This window comes from Berghia stephanieae, chromosome 6 (genome assembly GCF_034508935.2).
Source record: "Berghia stephanieae isolate SIO BIC M18660-M18661 chromosome 6, UCSD_Bste_1.3, whole genome shotgun sequence".
Taxonomy (NCBI): Eukaryota; Metazoa; Mollusca; class Gastropoda; order Nudibranchia; family Aeolidiidae; genus Berghia; species Berghia stephanieae.
This window is the reverse complement of record NC_088365.1, coordinates 44,398,692-44,422,550: the sequence shown is the minus strand read 5'-3', so window position 1 is coordinate 44,422,550 and position 23,859 is coordinate 44,398,692. Positions and strand designations below refer to the sequence as shown.

Here is a 23,859-nt window from a genome sequence, read left to right as displayed (position 1 = left end):
TTATAATATGAATAATATCAACACTGTAAAATAGTTAAAACTGTCACTATAAATTGAAAATTGGCGATTTTAACCAATGTAACGATTTTACTCTCCCGGGACTTCATCAATACGTGGACTGCGAGACAAGGGACAAAAAAACATTAGATTTATTCCTGTGTAATATTAAAAATAGTTATAAATGTTTACCCGTGCCCCATTAGGTTTATCTGACCACTGCATGCTCTTGCTACTCCCCACCTACCGCCCTGTTTTTAAACGTGTAAAACCAGTCAAGAAAAGTGTACAGCTCTGGAACGGAAGTGTGTGTGAAGATTTGCGTGGTTGTTTTGAATGCACTGACTGGAATGTTTTTATCGAATCGTGTGATAGTGTGGATGAGCTAAATGACTGTGTGAGTGAGTATTTAAAATTCTGTGAACAGCTAGTGTCTTGTAAAAAAGAAATAAATGTGACCATCAATACGGCATCGGGTGACTTAATTTGAATGTCCTGTATTTCTTTCCTCAAAATATTTTTCGCTGTGGTGTTGTCTGATGATGGTGGAATGTAGACGTTGATGATGACATGAGTATATTCCCGGGGTAGATAATATGGTCGTGACGAAACAGTAATAAATTCAATATAGTCGTCACAATACATTTTCTTTATATGACAGTTATTGGGGTGGCACCATTTGTTGTTAATATATGTGCACACCCCACCCCCAGTTCGTTTATTTACATTAGTCCGATCTCCTCGAAATAGTGAATATTGTTCCATATTAAAACACGACGATGGTATGTGAGGAGATAGCCAAGTCTCTGTTAACGCTATTATGGAGGCTTGACGATAGTCACTATTAAAACGACACAGTGAAAACAGTTCATCAATTTTATTTTTCAGTGATCTTACATTACCTGTCACTACACAGGGTAAAAATGGACGAAAAGGCCGTCTGTTAAATTTTGTTTTTATTCCTCCTTTTCTCCCCTCTTTCTTACTTTAATAAACGATGTGTCAATAGTGGGTGGGGGGTGACACGGGTTGGAGGGATCGGAGAGTCTCTGGAGTATAAGTTATCGATAGGCTTTTGGCAGCAAAATTACAGGCTAAAACACCTTTTATGCTTATAAATATACTAATAAATATAAAAATCAGGAACAATATATACTTCACATCCATTTTGAATAAAAATTAGGCGTAAATTCCGGCGATTGAATGATAAATGAATAAAAATATGTGTAGAAAATAGGTAAACATTCACAACACGTCTGTTGTCGCCGGAAGCCAGCGCCAGGAAATTACTACATTTTTCCCTTAAAACATATTAAAATCCACGTCTGTACATGCAATATTGAATAGACTCAATTAATGAGCCTGCAAAATCAACATACAACATGCTTCAGACTTTTAAGATTCCAGTTTACCTTTGGATCCAGGCACGGCAGCTTTAGGACCGGCACCAAAAAACTGCAACTTCTTCAACTCACTGTTGGCGCTATAGTCCACATCAGGGTCCTGGTTTGCGGATTGAAAAATTGAAAACCGTTAGTGCCTGAGGTAAAATATTAGCCAGTGGAGTTTTGGTTAAAGAAATCCAAGAAAATAGAGATAAATTTATAAATGATTCTTACATGGCTGAGATTGTAAAACACAAAACTCATAGACAGTCACTGGAAGCAATGGTTTCCCAACTAAGGACTGAAAATGAAATGATATTACCAATGTATTCACAGCTACCAAACAATACGAAGACAAATAATGAACAAAGCTTAATAACAGATGATCGTTTCAAAATGTAACTCACAAAATAATAAATGCAAATAGTTTGATGAAAAATGATTAAGTAATATAAGATTGAGGGTAATATTGGCCTTTCGTAATCCTTCATTCATGGCATACTTTTCAAATTGACTGGACAATTCACTTTTTAATTGTATCACTAAAGTATTTTCAATACACACACCAAACTTAAAGTTTATAAAGATGAATGATAATTAAAAAGGGGATTAGACAGTACCACAGGGAAAGCGAAAAGCAGAAAGCAGGCTCATATATATGGCTCTCCTTTGGTCAAAATAATGATAATAATAATAATAATAATAATAATAATAATAATAATAATAATAATAATAATAATAATAATAATAATAATATAATAATAACAATAATAATAATAATAATAATAATAATAACAATAATAATGATAATATTAATAATAATAATAATAATAATAATAATAATAATAATAATAATAATAATAATAATAATAATAATAAAAGTTCAAAACTGTAATATAAAAATAAGAAAGAAACGAATAATAGCATTATTCACAATTTCCATTAGGCATAGAAGGATGGATGAGACATTTTAGAATTAAAATCTCTAGTTATGAAAATATAAAGAATGAAAAGACAGAGAAAAAAAAAAAAAAAAAAAATAACAAAAAAAAAACAAACGTAACAAAACTTTCACGCACATGGTTTTTATTAGGACATATAGAAAAAAATATTAGCAAAGGGAAAACTTTAATCTTAATGACCCCAAGACAAAATTAATGAGGGCAATAATGGAACAAATTTACTTTTTAAATGTGTTTTTGAAATTTTGTATAACAATTGTTAAATATCAATAAGTCTTGGGAAAAGTCTTAAGACGAAATGCTTAGAAACAGTAAAATAAATCAGCAGCATGTGATAACTTAGCGTGTACTTAAAATATAAACAAACACAGAACACACAACACAGCACATGACACAAGGTGAAATTACTAAGTCAGTGATTGGTGGAGGTTACGAATGAAAGATGGAGTGATAAATTATAGAAAGGCAAACCTTGGGGGTTAAAGCGGTGTCTGTTAGGAGATCTTTTGAAGGAGATGGGCTCTGAAATAGCCCAATAAGGTTTGTGTGTGACTTTGTACAGGGTTAATAACGCTATACATTTATTATATGGTGCTAATACCGATAATATAGATGATGTATGAAGGGATTTTTTAAACGTATGGGTCATTCCACCACAATCATGTATGCCCCTGTCATACTGTTTACAAAATGTGTAACTCACTCAACCCAAACACCGACTATATCCGTTGTTTACCAGGGTTACTTTTACCCCATTCCCATTTTTTACATTTTGCTGAGACGAATTATAGGCGTAGTATCAAATCTAATGTTTTTAGTTTTTACATGTTAATGATAATTGAATAAAACTATCTATGCTCATGCTCATTTTAATATAATTTTTTCCAATTTTGAAAAGTAGCAAAAGTCTCTAGGTTTGAGTAAGTTAATGCCTTGAAAACCAGACAGTTGCCATTCAAATTCATGACTAATTTTTAACACAATCTGGTGTTGCTTAGAATCTTAAATAATTCCAACAGGTTCAAATTCCAATAACTTCACTTGTCTTTTCACGAGAAGTATAATTCTACCAAGTATACCATGCAGTTAAAACAGTCTATGTTTCAAGTTGCCAATTCAGGAGGGAAAAATTTAATGAAGCCCCTTTCTGAGTGCTGAACTCCAGTAAAAAAGACATGATATATTTACTTTTTTTTTCTCCAGTTTAGCAGGTGATTAGAAACTATACTGAGGGTTTTTTAACTTACTCAATTCCGTAAATATACAGAAAATTGTCAACCTTGATATTTGCTAAAAATTGAACTATTGGGCATAGGAAATACAGTTACAATTGGTTCACGTCTCGTCCATTATGCAAATCAAACTCTCTCACAGTTTTATCAATGACAAGACACAAGTGTAAAAAAGTAAATATAAAAAAATATAAATAAGTGTTATTCATTCCATAGCACTTCCTGCCTCCTGGAAGTCTTTGGAGAATCAAATAAGGTGTACACTGAGCCATCTTTAAAGTGCTTCTGAACATCGTCCAAATGTGACGATTACAACAAGGCCATATTATATTATATATATATATATATATATATATATAATTTTAGTATATATATAAAATCTATAATATATATAATATATATTATATATATATATATATCAGGTCCATTACCCGCCAGCTCCATTATCACAAGAATTACTTATGGTACATGTCTCAATGTTTGCTTTTTTTATATAGAAATTCATCTATAACACACTACCTATGACCTAATTAAAAACCTGTGGGTATTTGTCTAATTTTGATGAAAAATAAAACAACATGATTGGGGAGGACTGACACATATATAATGATCAGTGCCTATATAAAACAGTAGAGTGAATAAGGTATTAATAACCAGCACATCGATGACCTTCTAGCCTCTGTTTGGCATTAAATCAGTGATCATGGCTTGACAACCACACCAAACAATCAAAACAATGTCATTGTATTGTTAAAAAAAAAGAAGAAAAAAAGGCTGATTTTCTCATATATTAGTAGCTCACCAAAATAAAAAATCAAAATTTATTTTTTAATTAAAAAATGTCTAAAATTTATGAGAATTATAAAATTTACACTTAACATTCCCTAAATTTATAGACTTATCAACTAAGCAGAGATTAAGAAACTGAATAATCTGTGACAGCCATCTATCTTGCTACACTATCCTTATGACACAACAATACCAGACGGAGATATTGGGCATATTTTGTAACACCAATCACACCCAATTATATAAAACATTAATATATTTTTTACTCTCAGTACAAATTTAACAAAGAACTTAAAATGTGAGCAGCTAGCATGTTAAAATTTATAGCACTGCACGCCTCTCAGAAGCATAGGTTAATTTCGAAGGCAATGACTAAATACCAAGCAAGATCATCTGATATCTGATGAAATAATTCTTAAATTTAAAACTCCAATAAAAGAGAGTGTAAACAAATTTGTATTCACAGAGAATATAACAATTAACTCGAACTAGCATAACCATTGTACTTTAAACAAAACAGAAAAATAATTTGATGTGCCAAATATTGTAAATGAACAATTTGCAAATCGCCAACAAGTGACTCACTCAGCAACCAATCATATTGCAAATGGAGTAGCCACAGTACAAAAAAAAAAAAAAAAAACGCTTCACAAGTCAGGGTCAAACCTACCTCTTTCAATGCCCGTTTAGATTTGCGTTGTTTATCAGATCCCATTTTGGAAGGTTTGTAGTCCTTGTCTGCATCGTCAGGTATCACTGGCTTGTGCTGAACAATAAACATGATTATTATAATAACAATGATAAAAAAACAATGATTTTATAAAGGATAATAATAAATCTCCCTGTCTACTCGACATTGATAGTGCAGCTGTGTTTGATACTGGATCCTGAGCTTGTTTACAGAGCACAATGTGTATCCATCCACTACTACACGGGCCAAAGCATTTTGCTTATACAATTTTGTTTTATGTTTTTAAGCATTTTAATGCACTTGCGACACATTTATGTCATTTCAGCACCAGTGAAAAGAAGAAAATGAAATAGTCAAAATATTGTAGATTTACAATCAAAGCACCCCAGAAAAAGTAAGACAAAGAGGAATTGGTTCAAATTGGGAACAGATGTAAATTCAAAGAGTATACTATCAATGTGCTTAGTTTGAAATCACCTTAAACTTAAAGTCTCATCCAGACACCAGCACATGATCCCACTAAGACTAAGAGGATCATTAACCCCCAATCGCTAAACTTTACATGTCGACAGTTGTCTTTGAAGGGGGTGTTGATTGGAGCTGAGGTAACACTACCCAGAAGGTCTCGAGATCGAGCCCTACTTCGAACACTTTATCATTATCTCTTGAGCGAGATTATTAACCCCAAATTGCTCACTTTGGACAACATAGGTGATTCCTGTTGGCATCAGACATTTATATATATTATTTAATTGATAAAAAAATATTCCTCCATGGAGTACCAAGGCGACAGTAGTTTACGATGTCGCGTGGAAAGGTGTTGTTTTTGTTTTTTTTAAATTTAAAAATAAAAGCCTTTTAAAGAATTATCGATACATATATAGTTATTGATTCACCAACCTCTGGTATGTGGTTGACAGTTTCTCCTTTTTTAAACAGGTGGAAGGGATACAGGATTCGTTCATAGTGGTGTTTCAGGGTCCCCCCAATCCCCCTGCCATGGGGGAAGCCCATCTTGGTGGCGATCTGTGACCATCTCCTCTCCTTGGACAGAATGTCCATCCCGCCAGCATCCTCCACATTCTGTGGTGATGAATCAGAAAAGACAACAAATATAGAGCATTTCATGAAAACAAAATAAGTATGCACAGATACCAAACCCCTTTATTTTTATCTCATGTCTTTTCTGTAATCTGTTGGCTTTCAATTTTCTTTTAAAAACTGATCACACATCGTCTTTCATAATAAAAAAATATATCTGCCAGAAATTTGTTTCAATTTATTCTAACTTTTCTTGTTATACACAATATATCACATTTTTACATATTAACATTATATCATAAATGGATTTGTAATTTATACTTTTAATTTATTCACTACATATGCATCATGAAATAATGTAGATATATTTTATAACTTATTCATTGTTGTAATTTATGTAAACCCAAATTCCTTATGCGCGAAAAAAGTTTATTTTTAAAATTACTTATCAATTTCAATAAAACTCACAACATTATCCTCAGAGACATTTTTTAATGAATATTTTTGTCATCACTGAAGTCTAATCAAACAATTACATAATGTGGTATGACCAAACGTTCTGTCAAAATTATCTTAAGTTAAGACAATTATTCAGCCTTCTCATTTTGACTTCAACAAAACTACCCCCTATTTAGAAGTTTGACTATTTTTCACATGTTTTGTGGTAACATGTTATAACATGTTTTTGCAGTACTTCAAAATTATTTTCCAGGTCAACAAAAAGGGAAGAAAACAATAATAATAAAAGTATGGTTTTGTGCAGTTAGTCAAATAGCATCTTTCGTACCAGACTAAAGAGCAGATAACCGACCATTTAAATTTATACTAATTTATCAGCATCATTACAATATCTACAATGGTCTTTGGCCAGAAAATCATCAATCGCATCTGATTCAGCAAAAGCCACTACAAAACAACAGAATGGCAACTCATCACAACCGGGCTTTCACACGAGTAGAGAGACAGCACCTTCTAAAGGATCTTCAGCCACCATTAGTAAAAAAAAAAAAAAAGAAAAAAAAAGGAAGTTACAAGTAGTGGTTCCAAACAATCATCTTGCTAAAAGTGAAGCATTAACAGCTGTATTGATTGGGTGTTAGGATTTATTAGAACTGTTAGAAAGTACTTGGCAATAGATTAGCGACTAATTCAAACTCAAAGGTTGTGGTAGCAATATCTCTGACTGTTTAATTTACATCTACAAAAAAAAAAAAACAAACAAAACAAAACAAAAAACGACCACATGGCTCTGAAAAACATTTTCTTTATTTTAGTTGCATAAGTTGACATTGATGCCGTGGTTTTACTTGTATATTCATTGGAATATCCGTTTGCTCATTCTTACAAAGTTCTACATGACTAACAACACAAGCCAGGATAATCGAAAGATTTAAGAAAGACAAGAAGAAAGTGAGAACAACAGTGAATCAATCAACAACAATCCAACAGTGTGCCTCGTACTAGTAATAATAATGCTGTTTTTCATTAACACGGATCCCTATAGCTCTGACTCGGAAGAGCCCTCGCTTCACATACAGGAGGACCGATTTCCATGAGATTTTTAACGACCCCCCTCCCCTGCCCACCATGAAGTGATTGGGTTACTGGACTATTAGATCTGGCAGAGAGTACTTTGCAATAAATTAGCGTCCTATCCAAAGAGTAGCAAGGAATTGCTATTAGTATTGTCCATTTCCACAATGGAAACTGGGATGAACTCCAGAATAATGTCCCTGAAGGACTACTTTATTTTCTTTTCATAAGCACTGATCTAACACAAACTTGTAAACCCAAACAACAAGCAAGACTGGTGGAAGCAACACTGAAGACTTAAGAACAAAACAAAGAAGCAAGCACCCATTGTTTTTTTGTCTTTGTTGTTTAGCAAGAGCAGCTTCTATAGAAACAACCAACTCAAAAAGCCATTCAACATTTTGCTCTTGATCTCCTCCTTACCATGGTAATTATAGTGGTAATAGTAATAGACATTGGGAAGCATCGTGATAGAAGAAGAAGACATAGGTTCAAATAGATCAACTCAAGACGATAAAGATAATAATATACAGACACTAATCAATGATGTTAACAAATGAACTGCAATGCAATCAAAATACCAAGAGAGGAGTCTAGACTTGCAAACACCCAAGGAAAAGACTACCCCCCCCCCCCCCCCCCCCCCCCCCCCCCCCCCCTCTCTCTCTCTCTCTCTCTCTCAAAACCCAAAACAAGCTCCATCAGACTTGATGATGTAAAATTCTTTTAATATTTTTTTACAAAAGAAGGGGGTGGGGGTAGATCTTAATGGTCTGATAAGGACAACGACCCCGTGCACTGGCTTTACAAAGACTTGAAGAGCACTGTCTTGGAAAGATGGCGACGACCCAAGATGGAGACCCATTGCAACATCGATCCAGTAATGTCTCAAAGATTAAGAACAAAAAAAAAAAAAAATGATGAAAACAATCCTCAAAAGACAATTAATTCTACTAGGGTATATAGAGAAAAGTGGGAGTTCCGGACTAATATAGCCGTTCATGGTTAAGGTCAAGGTCGTTGTTATCTAACCAGCCCTAAAAAGGTAAGGACAAAGAGCTACAGTTCAGAACGGGAGACCGAGACCAATTACAACTGACAAAAGAGACACAACCGCCTATGATTTAGAACACGTCATCGTAGACCAAGAATTAGAACTTTCATAAAGACTTCGGAGTTTGTTTTCACCACCCATCCCCCCCCCCCCCCTCTCATCCAATTAAAATATATAATATTTGATATAATATATTAATTGCCATGGGAAACGGATGGGAACTGACAGGTTGCCAGCCAATACGGTCATTTATCCCTATTGTTAAAGCATAATGAGGCATCAGTTAATTGTTTTGGTTTATTTAAACTATCTAAATGAATAAACACGATCCAATGTTTTTAACAAATGACAGCTGACAACTTTAATACCAGTTAACTGCCGTACTATGGAAAGACGCAAATTTAAAATTTTGGCCAGAAAACTCGTCCTTCTAATACCGATCGATTTTAATGACCCTCCATCTTGCCAAAAAAAAACAAACACTCTCAAACCTGAGACTTCGCAGGGTCTCAGGTTTCACAGTTTTTGCCATGACGAGGGTAATTTAAAGCAGTATTAGAAGGACGAGTTTTCTGGCCAAATTTCTAAATTTGCGTTTTTCCAGAGTACGGTAGTTAACTGGTTAAATATTCTACGTCCCTGCCATTTTGACCAAACTGGTGCAACCACCTGCCATCATCCATCACGATATTCCCTTAATTTGAATCCAATGTTAACCCGATGTTGCCCCCCAGTGTAGATGTGTAATCAAGTCATGAAACAAAGGGAGGAACTGAAGCAAGAGGCAGTGCTGGAAAATTTATTTTATAAAGTGTGGCATTGTTGGTTGGAGACTACTTTTTTTTCCTGATACTGCAATCCACGTCAAATTGTCCATTTCATCACTTGAAAAGCGAGAATAATCGTTTCTATGGTCTAGTTAATGAAAGAAAACACTGCAAAACTGAATCAGTCATAAACAAAAAGCGATTTTAATTGAATTTGTCTGCAAGAGGAGTCATGAGAAGACCAATTACTTAAATATAGCCTATCAAACTTCTGGTTGAAAAGATGTTCAGAAGACCAGTGCTTCGATATCAATGTCATTCTCTATAAACAACAAAAAGATTAGGTCATGTCTTGTACTTTTACGTAACCTAGGATACACAGAAGAGTGTTACAAAACTCGTAGCAGACGAAATGACATAATTGGCCTAGAAGAGGAAGCACCAATCGTCACCTTTCATGACCAATGACAAAGCCTTCCTACTCAACACCAAATGACATAAATGGTATGTGAAAAAATTAAAGTGTATGAAGAGTAAAATTGACTGATTTTCTTTTCTAAAAGATCCTAAGGCTCAAATTCCAAAATGCCATTCAGTTTCAAATGAATCTCAATAAAAAGTCAGACATTTCACAGAAATCTAGTCAGAAATGGTCCGGGACTGCGCACAGATTGTACAAAATGGAAATGATGAAATGGTCTCTGCTTGACACTCTAGCTCCAAATAAAAAGCACCAAGACATGCCTTTAGGGACTAAAATCATTGCCAGTAGTAACAGGAGAAACAGTAATAATATCGTACAACTGTAAACATATTCCAAACAAAAGCACCTCGACATGCTTAACCCTGTAAATGCATCAAAGACTGCAACGAATATGTGAAGGACATCAAGACATACACATGTCAGAGAAACACATATGCTCCTTCAAGGAACAGAATCATACATTGAGGAAGGATTGTAAGCCCCAATCATTTTGCACAAAGAGTTGCGAGAAGTGGAAATCATGTTTGACAATAAAATCAATGCCTAAAGATGCAATTATCACTGAAAGAAGGATCTCGCAGAAAAGTGGAATGGACAGAAAATTCTTGCAAACAATTTGGAACTGCGCTTACACATTGCAAGAAGGGGAGATATGATCCAAACATATAAAATAGTAAAGGGAATAGACAGGGTAGAGGCAGGATTTCTTAAACCAAACAAGAACATTCAGACACGAGGAAACAGCAAGAAACTGGAAAAAGAACATTTTAAAACAAATGAAAGAAGGAACTTTTTTTCATCTAGAATTGTAAATAACTGGAATAAACTGCAAGAAACCACAGTATCAGCAAAAAATTTGAATAAATTCAAAGCAGTGTTGGAGATAAGCAACATCCTAGGAAACGTTCAATTATAAAAATTGGTCCAATCATTAATAGATGAGGAGGAGCGAAGGAGACTACACCAAGTCTAAAAGCTCTATACAGAGGTATCCAGGTATAAATAGCATAATTGAGCACCTTCCTTAAATGCAAAGACAACACAATTGATCCAAACAGAAACAGCTGATAGGTCACAGGTCAACTAGAAAAAATCCATCTTTAGCCTGGTCTACAATTCGTTCTTACCCAGAATGATTTTATATTAAAAGCCCTTTCAATAGAAGGAAGAGTTTAGAGAAAAAGGATTCAAGTCGAATCAATGCACAAGAATACACCAATTTGAAATCGCAAACACACCAGAGATTGCATATAGCAACAATAGTAGTAGTATGTTTAAAAATTTGACATAAAACCCCCACCTGGTGGATCGGATACTAAAATAGAATATAAAGCCTTAACAATGAAATTCGAAGATCGAATTGATAAGAATTTGACATAAGGAAAAGTGCTGTTAAAGAAATCAAAAAACAAAAAATCATAATCACACTCCCATCCATACCTTTCAAAATGATCACAAAACTCCTAAATGGTACCACATTAAAACATTTCCCAATCACACTAACAAACTACAGGCACAATATTTCCTGCGAATTAGTATACACTCAGTCATATACAGTCACGCCACTCTAATCCGGAACTCCACAATCCCGATATCTCCAGATTGCCCGCGGATGGATATTTTTTTCTTTATTTGTACACTTTAGGGACTGATTCCACAATCCAGATGTCTCTGTAATCCAAAATACTGGGAACAGAGGAGTTCGGATTGGGGAGACATGACCGTACCTTAGTAGTATAATCCATTTGAATCACATCGTAAAACACAATCCAAGAAAGAATTCACCAACTCCACTCACGGAAATAAAAACTTTCTCTTACCTTGAATAAACTGTACAAATCCAAGAGTTTCCTCTCCACCGTTGGTATCCTCAATGTGCATCCCTTCAAGACATAAACAAATATTCGGAGTGAAGCAAAGAAAGCAAAGTTCAATGACAACATTAGCAGAATTTGAATGCTAATTCTTTCTTCTAACAAACCGTCCAAAAAAAACAAACCAAAATTTAAATGATTATTAATTTAATTAACTTATCTCAAAAATAGTCAATACACTCACTCTCGCCTAAATTTCACTTCAATTTCAATACAGATATATATAACAAACCTGTAAATCCCAAAAATTGTAGAGCCTGTTGAAGAAGTTTAATTTGATCCTTGAATGAGCCTGAAAAGAAAAAGAAAAAAAAATAGAGAGAATCTCAATTAGAAATCAGTACCTTTTACAACCACAAATTAGAATTCAAAGATAACTATAGGACGTTTTACAACTCTCAGAAGCTCACAACTCAATGGAAATTGCATTAGGGACAACTTTGAAAGATTTTTCTGAAATCTTCTCACCTCTAGCTCATTAAGCTTTTGTATCCTAGGGGTAAATCTGAATTTTTCCACATTAACTGCAAAGGGCGGCTGCCAATCCTGAAACAAAAGAAAGTTATGAAAGTCAAACGATACATTGAAGAAGATCTTGAGGCCAAATACTGAGTGATTGTCAGTAGCAAATTTGTGGAAAGTTTCTTAAAGTCATAAATCTAGCACTATCACTGATTGCTTTGTATTATATCATAAATATATAATTTGTCTACAAATAAGATGGAAAGTGTCCTAACGTGCTTAAAGTCATAAATCTAATTGCTTTGTACTAAAAATATATAAACTAGTCTAATAAGAGGTATTAGTATTAATAGTAATGTTTGATATCTATATCATAATGGTCAAATGCTGTGGCTGGGGATTGAATCGAAAAATATACGTGTTGCTTAATTACAGATCAGATTATGATTTTTAATTCTAAAAATAATGATTAAATAAAACAATTGTAAGTAACTTTCCTTTTTTTTTTTTTTTTGTTTCCATAGCTCAATAGAAGTAATTATAATCTACTTTTAAAAATTTGCAACCTATAAAAATTCACAACTGTCAGTCAGTTGGAGGCCATATTGATTAGCTTAGCCAAGGCCCAACCCAAAGAATAAAGGGAATGATGACTATGATGTTGCCAACTACAGATCCTGTCTCGCCTAACGACAAACTCTTAACTTCTAACGCTAACAATTTATTCGCACAGGAAAAAAAAAAACAACAAATTTTAAAGTAAAAGTAAAATTCTTTATAAAAAGTGATTTAAAAACAAAATTAACAACTAAAAACATCAAAAGCAGTCATTAAAAAAAACAAACAAACAAAAAGACAGAATAAGCTGACTCTCAACACCAATGGACGAAACCCACAGCCCTCTCCTCAGTTCTAAGTCTCCTTTGCCTTTATTATTAGCAGAGTGTGGATAGAGCAGCAAGCGGATGACTGCTGGCTGACTACAACTGACGTAGCCATGCCAGGGCTCGCTATCGTCACGTATTGTTGAGGCCGAATAACTTCAATTAAAGCAAACTTTAAAAGAAAGTGCTCAATTACGCAGTTTATAAATATTTAGCTTGACTTACTATAGTGTTTTTCATTGAAATCTAACACTTACCGGTGGTGGTTTTATCTTTATGATCCCACTTTGTAAACCAAATGGTCGTAATTTCGCTATGTAACCCAATGGATCGGAGAATTCCTCTTCGTTTGGAGTAAAAACAGGAGCTTCTGGCGGAGCTTTGAAGTTGTTATAAACATTCTCTAGATCCAGTGCCATTGCTCAATAAATTATAACTTACAAAGTCCTCACAGAATGATAGTAATCCATAACATAGAAATAAATTCACGCTTTTTCGTTGAAAACAACCCTATCGAACTTCACAGATGCTAGTGCCTTGTTACATACCAAACAGTTGAAAATCGCATACAAATATAGTTCGACTGAAAAGCAATTATGTCGCAAGTCGACTTTAAAAATATGTAAATCTAAAAAATAATCAAACAAAAGACTTTATCTTATTAAGTTGTGTTGAAATTTATTCAGATTCATTATTTGAATACCAAATACAATTATGCAAATGACCACATCGTATGAATATCGTCTTTGTGTATCGTAGGGTCGTGAGCATGCTAGCATTGACCGTTGACCTTACAATAAGATTTTTTTTCTTTAATGATACAACTTAATACAAATTTAGTTATGATTTAATTGAATATTGTGTTTTGTGATTAGATCATACAGATTTTTAAAAATCTCAATCTCATTATCTTATTTTACATTATCCGCACAAAATTCTTCACTGCGTCATTGCAACTGTTGACGGAAATTGAAAGAATGGCGTCTTTTCCAAACCCCAGGTTAGCAACCAGACTTCATCGAAAATGTTTATATTTTTAGGGGTTTAACAAACATTGGTGAATTATGAAATTAATCGAGGTTGATCCTTTCTATTCCCTTTGACTTAATCTGAGTGATTTTCGATCCCAAACTGTAATTTTTAGGAGTTTTAGCAGAGTTATGACCAGGCTTGATTTGTCATGACATGTTTTTTTGAATGAAGGGGCCTTTTTTTTGAATTTTCGTTCTATTCTTTCTTTTGTACTTTTAGAGTCTACTTTTATTTTTAAATGTTTTTTTTTATATTTATATTTATCCAGATTATTTGTCATATTTAAATTACTTGAATCATCTCTTTTCAAACATATGATCAATTATGCATAATTGCTTTTTGATTAGAATCTACTGGGAATGCATTTTTACTCTTCGGCTTCGATCCAAAGTAATCTTTACTTTAAAAATTGTAATCAGTTCAAGTTATAAAGTTTATAGATTATAGAGTAGAAATTGTGGCTTGTTTTCCCTGCCCATTCAAATTTTGCTCTTTCCACTACAAAAATTTCTTTAGTCAGCGAATTGTTGAGACATGGAATAGCCTGCCGGAAAAAATAGTCAAGCCATAAACAGCTTTAAAAGCCAAATTGACAGTTTCCTGCAGGATCTAATATACAGCACCGATTTCCCATTGAAGCCAGCCTTTCGACCTCCACAAGTTTGGTGGAGACCGATACAAAGACCATCAACGGGCCACCCCACTACTCATACTCATCTTCCTAATGAATTTTAATTTAAATATGAAAACGGGAATTGCACTAAAAGTTAGGGCATTCAGAGCCTTTTAGTTTTGGAGCATAAAATTATGTAAATTTTTATAACCACCGGCCAGAGCCAGAGATTTCTAAATTTAAGTTTACTATAACTATAACTCTAAATCTAAACCATGATTTTAGCCTGCAGTTCACAAACGATAACTATTGGTCACACAGGTGAATGTGAGAATTGTTCACAGATTCAGCCAAACATTTAAGTGTCCATTGTGATGGCACACGTGACCATCGGCTATTGTTTAAGCATCTGACCATTTCATTATTATTTTTAGGCAAGAGGTTTCAAAATTCGAATTTTACTTTGTTAAAAGATGCAAAGTTGGGGAGGCCTTTCAAAAGCTAGAGGAGATAAAAAATATAAAGTGAGTAGATGTGACTCATATATAAGGGAACAACACAAAACAAACAACGTTTCGGCCCTTGGCCTTCGTCAGGAGACAGTAAACAAAAACACAAACTCAGTCTCGCATCTCTTTCAATTATCTAGTATTTTCACCATGGATCTTTAGTCAGACGTTTATTTATTCAATTTGTCAATATATAGTAGCATTTTAAAAACTCTAGAACAAACCTTGATAGATTAGGGAAAGTTTAAAATTTCCTAATACGTATGACCATTGTTTTGGTTATCCCCGCCATTTTGTTTTTTGAAGTATTGAAAGGCAGTGCAAAGCAGTCCTAGGTTTATTTTTTCTATTAGGGTTAGCTCCAGGTCAGAGGATTTTTTTTCTATTAGGGTTAGTTAAAGGTACTGGGTTTTATTTTTTCTTAGGGTTAGTTGAGGGAATATTTGGGTTGTTTCCTTTCGCACGAGGAGCTTTCGGGGGACCTCCACTGTATAAGCTATCTGTCAGATGAAATTTGACTGTGATGGTACATTTGGAATATAGATGGGATTATCTATCGAAGTTATTGGCGGACTTTAGAAAGCATATGGTGACATCTCCAATATATATATATATATATATATATATATATATATATATATATATATATATATATATATATATTATATTTTATATTGTTTACAAACATTTATTTTTTTCAATTTATATATATTTATCTTTTGATAGAAATTTTGGTATTGTCATAGCAGCGAAGTCCTGGCCACTACCTTGCTTTGATTACCTAAGGACAAAGACCAGATGTTTATTTAAGTTGTAAAGCTAAAATTGTAGCTCTTTTTAAAAAATAATTTCTTCTTGTAATATTTTTTTTCTTTAGGTAACCGATTTTAGATGTGCCAGAACATTTTAGAATGAATAATAATTGGATAATTTTATGGACCAATAAAAGATAAACAAAACCTTATCTTAAACTCAAAATTTCTTTCTCACAATTAATTACAAGAAATCTTTTTAAAATTGAATTGGAACCAGTTGGCAACTTTGAAAATAATGCTCAGTGATTACCTGAATTAAGATTTTAGTTCAAATTCAGAGAGATTTACATACACAGGAAAAAAATTAAAAGAGTTTTGCGAGATGATAAATTTCACTTCAGCTGGAAGTCGCCAATTATTGCTTTACCCTTTTTTTTTTTTAAATTTGATTTGATGGTTTTTGTTTTTTTGTTGTTGTTGTTTTGTTTTGTTTTAAGGAGAGGGGGGGGGGGGGGATTTGTTTTTTGTTGGTTTTGGTGGAGGTTGTTTTGTATTTGAGTGCATTCAACTTTTGTATATCAATATTGAGAGAGTTTTCTTCTTGATACACAATACCGTGCTTCAGATCAACCAATTTATTCTTCCTCAATTCGGAATGGTTTGTTTTTGAAAGGAAGGTCTTCTTTTAATTATTTAAGTGAAAATATATATTTAAATTAGAAGCTGAGAAATTGGTTCACGTGACAAGACTCTGATTTTAAAATATGGGGGAAATTTTCTCTATTCTCTCTTCTGTTTTTTTTTAATTGTTTTTTTTGTTTTTGTTTTTTTAAAATAATTTTAATTGCTTTATTTTCAGGAGCTCCAAGGCTTCTGGTAAAAGTACTCGAGACCGCCTAGACCTCAGCAAGTTGAATGAAAGTATGTTTAACAGTGCTCTCATGTCAGACAATCGCAATGCAAAGGAGGAATCTGATAAGGAGAAAGATGATGAAAAGGACCCTGACCTGCCTGACATTAATGAAAGGCTTGGTATGACTTTACTCAAGTTTTTTTCTTTATCATTATATGTCCTAAGAATGCAGAGCTTCCAACTCCTCTGTTTTATTTTTTTCCCCTGGATTTTTCCTTCTGTTAGGGAAAAGTTTAAATCTATTCCTGGCGTGATTGATAAAAACTGATTTAACTTATTTTCTAGATAATTCGGTGATCTTTTCAATGTAATATGGCTATTTTTGATACGCCAATCATGGAGGTCGGGACTCAGAGGTTTGATCCGCCGATCCGTTAAGAATACATTCTATTTCTGGCATTTCACAAAACTAGACGTTCTCATTTCTCTCTTAATTTGATCTAAAATTTAAACAATATTTCTAAAAATTATTTGTGTGTATGTGTGTGTGTGTTTAAGTGTTAGTGCTTCAAATCATGCTGTGCATGGGTGTATTGATATTTTTTATATATTATGTACTTGTCATTGTAACGCGCCTAGAGCCTGCATTATATAGCGGGATAACTGCACTTACCAAATGGGCTCTATTATTATTATTGTTTAACAATATAGTCCTTAAGCATTGTTTATGGCATATTTTTATTGCACTTTGGGGAAACGACTTGCAGCTCTTACTCTCTTATCATTTTAATGAACCAGGTTGGAACAATAGGTTTTTGTGCTTTTGGCTGCGGGCAAAAAACTCCTGATTTTGTAAAAGTCTTATGATAAACAAAATTTCCCTTTATTCATCCCATAGGGAAAAATTTGTCTTCAGAGTCTATTCCAAGGGAAGACTGGAATAACCCAGGCATCAGCCGCAAATTGAGCTAAAGCGAGGTGGCTTGCTCAAGTCAACTTTATTCTTGCTGATACATATATATATAGTGGTGCTTGAACAAAAATTACTTTGAGGCGTTAGAGGTGTTAATATTAATATGGAGATGAAAGACATTATCAGTTGTTTTTATCAGTAAATTGTCCTGCTGCTCTTTTGTTTGTTTCCCCTTCTGCTATTACAATTCAATCCAATTCAATGTACAGGATTCATACTGTGGTTGTTGTGAAGATTCACATCATAAAAAAATTTTTGTGGTGTGTTTTCAATCCAGGCCATCTAAGACCATCAAGAGAGCTACTGGAATATTATCGCAAGAAAATCGCTGAGTATGATGATGAACATGACCAGTTGGTTTGTAAGTTGGAGGAGTACAGGGTTTCCTATGAGGAACAGGTATGTTGTGGCCATCATGTCGGTTAGTGTATTTCTTGACATACAGTGATTTTATTTTAAAAGGCTTATTAGCAAACCATGATCACATTTCAATTTGAGGTTATGGCTATTATTGTTTGATTTTTAAGCTATAAACGATTACAAAAAGAATGGTATCCTTTTATTAGTATAATTGTTAGAATAATTTATTCAGACAGATTTTATGACTATCGGCCAATGGCCTAAATTAAACAATAAGCATTTGGTTTGAATTAACAAAGAAAGAAAGAAAAAAGACTGAATAGAACTAACAGTGGCATGTTAAATTCTTGTCTAAGATTTTTTGCAGACTTTTTAACTGTCGGATAGTTTTATTATATCTTTATATTTTTTATTACAAAAACTCTACCAGTTCTGTCTAGTCAGAGAGTTCCAAATTAGATTTGAAGCATGAAAATGTTTTCATTTTATACCCTGACTTCATGGCCTTATCAAGTACATTATGCCTATAATTTCAGCATTGTCTTATTATACCTGTAGTATTTCTTTAAAATCGGTTTCTTGTACAATTATCCTCAACTAGATTTCCAGTTTTAGCTCTTGAGTACAGCCTCAGCCATATTTATATGTATATATTTTATTATTCTCTTAGTAATTCATTTATTTATTTCCCTTTTTTTTTTTTTTTTAGCACACTATGCAATGGGAACTGCGACAGAGGGAGGAAGAGATTGTCGAACTTCAAAAGGCGTTAAGCGATATGCAAATCTACCTTTTTCAAGAACGCGAGCATGTCCTCAGACTCTACGCAGAAAATGACAGACTCAAGGTAATTCTCTACAGATTGATCTAAAATTGATTGGCTTCTGACCTCTGGCAGTAAGATTGTGAGACTTCACATATTCAGTTTTCTTTTAAAAAGTTAAAAAATCTTGATTTCACCAGGGATCTACCTCGATCCGTTAGCATATGAAGCGAGTGCTCTACCAGCTGAGCTATCTGGACCCACTAATGGAAGACGTTTGGGAAAAACGAGTCAGGACAACTGTTACCATTGGATGGAGGAATATTAAAACTGGAATTTGGATTCTAGACTGGTGAATCCTACAATCCTTACCATAGACCTTTGTTCCTCCCGTGTCTTTGACTTTGACACATTGGGCCATCCAGATTCGCCATTCGTTTCTGACCTATGCTGCCATGTATGTCTCATCTCATGTCAGCTCCCCAGTTTTAAGGTGTCTGTCGACAGTTGCTTTGTAACAATGAAAATATAATGATAAGTATTGAAATGAAAGCTTCAATTTATTTAATGAAGACAGACACTGTGGACATTTTGATGAATTCATTGCGTTTTGTTGATAATAGGGAAACCCGAAACAGCCACAATATCTCTCTCCGTTTAATAAGTTGCATCTTGCCTTTCAATACTTATCGATATTTTTTTCCTTTAAGCTTCAAGCAGCAACATTTTCATCTTTCGAACAATTGAAATTTACTATACAAAAAAAGATGATTCATAGAAAAGATTTAGTATTCTTTGTTCTTTTGTCCCATCATTCCTAACACTATTGTTGTATGTCTTCTACTTTTTTTTTTTCAGATCCGAGAACTGGAAGACAAGAAAAAAATTCAGAAATTGCTCAATCTGGGTTCAGGGATGGACAGTGAAATCAGCTACTTCATGAAGGAGCCCCCAGCTAAAGCCATTGTAGAACAAAAGCACAAGCAAAGACCAACGTCTGCAAATACCAACAATAGTGCAGTGCCTGAAAAATCATCAGCAAGACGTGAGTACAGAGTATTTCTCTTCGTTTTTTGGGGATTTTTTTGTGTTATATTTTTGTTGGGGTTTTTCTTTTTTTGGTTTGTTTTTGTTTTTTAAATTAGAAGTCCTATAACTTCAATCAAGTATAAAATCCAAACTTATCCAATATAAAAAGTCTCGTAGCCGTCTGATGTCTACTAATGAGTCGATAGCCACTATCTTCATTTTCTATATTATTTTCTGCTATTCCAATAAATTGGATCCTCATATATTGATTATAGATAGTCATTCCTGCCATCGTGTATATAATGTCTCTAAAAAAAACCATACGTGTTCTCCAATGACATAGCTGAAAGACTGTTTTCTGATATTTTGACTGACTGTCAGCTGACCAAAGAGACTTTATGTGAAATATGTTCTATTTGGAATAGAGGCAGATATGTCATATCTTTTAATGCTCTGTAAATTTCCTCATTTTTCCAGATTTTTCGATTTTCGAGAATCCTATCCTTTGGTTTTGTGTCATCCTTCATGCGTAGATCATTTCCACTCCACCACTATCTTTGTCTAATGATCAGGTCTCTTCGAGGTCTATAGTGTTGTAATTCTGCCAAAATGAGTATTATTATGCATTTTATTCATTATACACAATTTTTTCTGAGGATTGTATATGTTATACAATTTCTATTATTGTCTTTTTAAAGAAGAAGTTATACACTTTTTTTGTTTAATTAAAATTAAACAGTTAAGTTTGTTTTATAACCTGGAAGTTCATGTTGGGAGTTAAATAAAATATTTATTTAGTTAGGTCAAATCAGATTTATTTGGAAGTAGATACTATCATTTATTTTTAAACATGGATTATCATATCAATTGTGCAGCAAACCGCCAATCATTGGAAATCATGCAAATCATTGTTATGTCAGGATTGCACATACTTTTTCAAAATATTACTAATTTTGTCTCTCCATTGTACACATTTTCATGGGATAGGCTAAGCAGTACTGGTGTTGCACTGCTGGAGGAGGTACTTTGATGGATATCTTAAATAACAATGTGAAATTGAATGTAAGCTTCAATTTAATACACAAAAATAGATAAAATGGATGTGACCGGTTTCCCCTTTATCAACAAAACAGATGAATGAAACACTACAGACGAATGAGATAATGTGGTAGTGGCGTTGTTAAGATGAATGAACAAAAACATTGATAGGCAGGAAATAGTATGCTCTTTTGTAAGGAAGCATGAATTAAAATAGAACAATAGATATATACAACTTACAACTTTTAGTATCACTGATGCTTTTGTCATAGCTGATTCGTATTATATGTATTTGTTTCATTCCAGCCATAACAAGTAAAAAGAAAGGTGCCGCTGCTTCAGAAAAGCGAGGAACCATTACACAACTACCCGAAGAAAAATACGCTCATGAAAATGAAATTTTAAGTTTGCAGGTGAGTGTGCTCACTTTGATCTTTTTTCTAATTAAATGTGTACAAGAGTCACAAAATATAAAAAAATGTTCTTTTAGAGCCAAAAGTTGGATCTTATTAAAATCACTGTGCCTAAAAACAGTAAAAGGACTATTTAACAAAAAAACAAACAAAAAAAAATATATATATAAATTGAGCTTTTATATAGCGCAATATCCACTAAACGTGCTCAAAGCACTTTACAAGGGGTCCCTGGCCAACAGTAACATTTAGGATGGGACATGACATCTGTCAGGCGATATTACAATTTTTTTAGACAGAGACAACACTGTTAACGGCCAGGTACTCATTTTACACCTGAGTAAGGTGATTGAATGTGACTAAATAGGCTTCTCCAAGGACTCAACTATGCGCCGAGCAAGGTTCGAACCCAGGACCTTCCGATCCGGAAGCGAGTGTCATACCACTAGACCACAAATAATTATGTTACTTATTTACACCTTGCTTTAGACTGTGTATTATTATCCATCAGAAACAACTTTTCCAATGTTGAAAGCTGGCCAGAATCTTCCAGCACTGCCACTGTTTTTGGGCCATTAGATTCATGAGATTGACAGAAAAATAAAATCCTGTCGTTAATGGCTATTGGAAAGGGGGAAAAAACATGCCGAATCTTGATATTAATTATGGCTCACCAGTTGACAATAATGTACTATATGAACCCTGCTGTATCATCAAGACTTGATGGCTTTGCATCAACGCGAGTTTTGCTTAAAAATAGAGCTGGGGGCTAGGGGTGTTTTTGTAACTTTATTTACAGGATTTGTTCATTTAGAGCATTTTGATTTCAGGAAAAATCATCCTCCCCGACTTTGAATCATAAAATAATAAAATAAATAAATTCCCTTTATTCATGCCTAAGGAGAAATTTTTCTTTAGGATCTATTCCAAGGGAAGACTGTAATACTCCAGGCGTGAGCCGCAAAGTAAGCTAAGGCTAGGTGACTTGCTCATGGCCACACAGCGTGGCGGGTAGTCAAAATGGCTACCTTTTTAGGTACATACTATAGCTCTTCAATCTTTTGTTTTGATCTCATCAGGTGGAGTCCTTACAGGCACAGATGGCCGAGCAAGCCAAATTGTCCAAGGAGAAAGTGGAGGCGTTGCTGGAGGATAGGAGGGTGAAGGAGGAGGAGTTTGAAACCAGGAGACAGAGGGATGAGGAGAAAATTCGCACTTTGACAGAAAAGTAAGCGAAAAAGAATAGATAAAAAAGAAAATCAAAAATAATTCCTCATTAATTTATCTTTTTTATATTACAGCAGAATTGACTTAATAAATGATAAATTTTCTTGATCTTAATATTTACTTAAACTATAGGTTAATATCCTTGATATATTAATCTTTTCAGAAAGTCAAGATCCAGTTTATTTAATTTATAAAAATCATTGAGGTATTTGTTGTTTTTTATTTTACCTTTAACTTCTTCAGCTAGAATGTTTTACATTCTAAATTATTTTTTTTACAGCAAGGAGGAGCCGGACATTTCTCTGTCATCCATCTGGTCTTTTAGTGATGTATTTTGTTTTCATTGTTTTTTTCTTTATTATGTTATTGGCAGAAGAAGGGTTTTGAACCCAAAACATTTTGTGTTTGGTATTTTTATTCTCTTTTGAAACTGTTATAGTCATTTTTGTTTTTTACTTTTTACAGTCCACAGCTTCTAGCAGCTTAGTATCATTTCAAGATACTGTCTTTTGATAAAGAAAATTTTAAAAATAAAAAATTCCCTTTATTCATCCACAAGAGGAAATTTGTCTTTAGGGTCTATTCCAAGGGAAGACTGGAATAACCCAGGCGTCAGCAGCAGAGCAGCACTGCAAAGTGAGCTAGGGTGCGGTGACTTGCTCAAGGCCACACAACACAGCGGTGGGTGATTGAACTCGGTACCTTTCGGGTAGGAAGCAAAGACCGTACCACTGAGCCACACTGCCCCTCAAAGGAAGCGAGTTTTGGTGATAAATATCTTGTATTTTCCCCTTTAGACTACACAAAACCCAGGACCTTTTGTACGACAGCACCAAGGATTTCCTAGAGTTGCGATTTGAAGGCCGGGCTATGGAACGAGCTTGGATGGCAGAGAAAGATCGCCTGCTTCGGGAGATGGACGTAGTCAAGTCCCAGGCAAATGTCAAGCTGAGAGAAGCCATTATGAACACTTCCATAACGTCACAGCCTAAAATAGACCCTGAGGAAGTAAAGGTGAGTTTTTTCATTTTTAGTTGTTGATTAAAATATATTTTTTAAAGTCATAAAGCTCATAGACAAAGAGCTTATTTGATTAGTATAATATGATTAAAAGAAAAAGCATTTTCCTTCTATAGGGG

General features: G+C 33.9%; 2 protein-coding genes across 5 annotated transcripts in view; one reads left to right on the top strand and one right to left on the bottom strand.

The window, feature by feature from the left end:
* The window catches only part of LOC144975089 (lysine-specific demethylase 5A-like), a 41,846-nt gene extending 27,920 nt beyond the window's left edge, over window positions 1-13,926 (bottom strand). For 2 of the 4 annotated variants that reach the window (XM_078918810.1, XM_078918811.1), the window contains exons 1-7: window positions 13,413-13,719; window positions 12,278-12,355; window positions 12,042-12,101; window positions 11,756-11,818; window positions 5,957-6,139; window positions 5,036-5,131; window positions 1,410-1,500 (exon numbers count right to left, since the gene is read on the bottom strand). In XM_078918810.1, the coding sequence (XP_078774936.1) occupies window positions 1,410-1,500; window positions 5,036-5,131; window positions 5,957-6,139; window positions 11,756-11,818; window positions 12,042-12,101; window positions 12,278-12,355; window positions 13,413-13,574 (733 nt within the window). In that variant the 5' untranslated portion in view covers window positions 13,575-13,719. Of the gene's footprint in view, window positions 1-1,409; window positions 1,501-2,815; window positions 2,867-5,035; window positions 5,132-5,956; window positions 6,140-11,755; window positions 11,819-12,041; window positions 12,102-12,277; window positions 12,356-13,412 lie in introns of all 4 variants that reach the window. The other 2 variants (XM_078918809.1, XM_078918808.1) reach the window with 2 other exon arrangements.
* The window catches only part of LOC144975090 (coiled-coil domain-containing protein 77-like), a 17,423-nt gene continuing 7,237 nt past the window's right edge, over window positions 13,674-23,859 (top strand). The window contains exons 1-8 of the mRNA XM_078918812.1: window positions 13,674-14,155; window positions 16,924-17,096; window positions 18,168-18,289; window positions 18,960-19,097; window positions 19,872-20,058; window positions 21,387-21,493; window positions 22,573-22,721; window positions 23,518-23,734. Of these exons, the coding sequence (XP_078774938.1) occupies window positions 14,133-14,155; window positions 16,924-17,096; window positions 18,168-18,289; window positions 18,960-19,097; window positions 19,872-20,058; window positions 21,387-21,493; window positions 22,573-22,721; window positions 23,518-23,734 (1,116 nt within the window). The 5' untranslated portion in view covers window positions 13,674-14,132. The remainder of the gene's footprint in view (window positions 14,156-16,923; window positions 17,097-18,167; window positions 18,290-18,959; window positions 19,098-19,871; window positions 20,059-21,386; window positions 21,494-22,572; window positions 22,722-23,517; window positions 23,735-23,859) is intronic.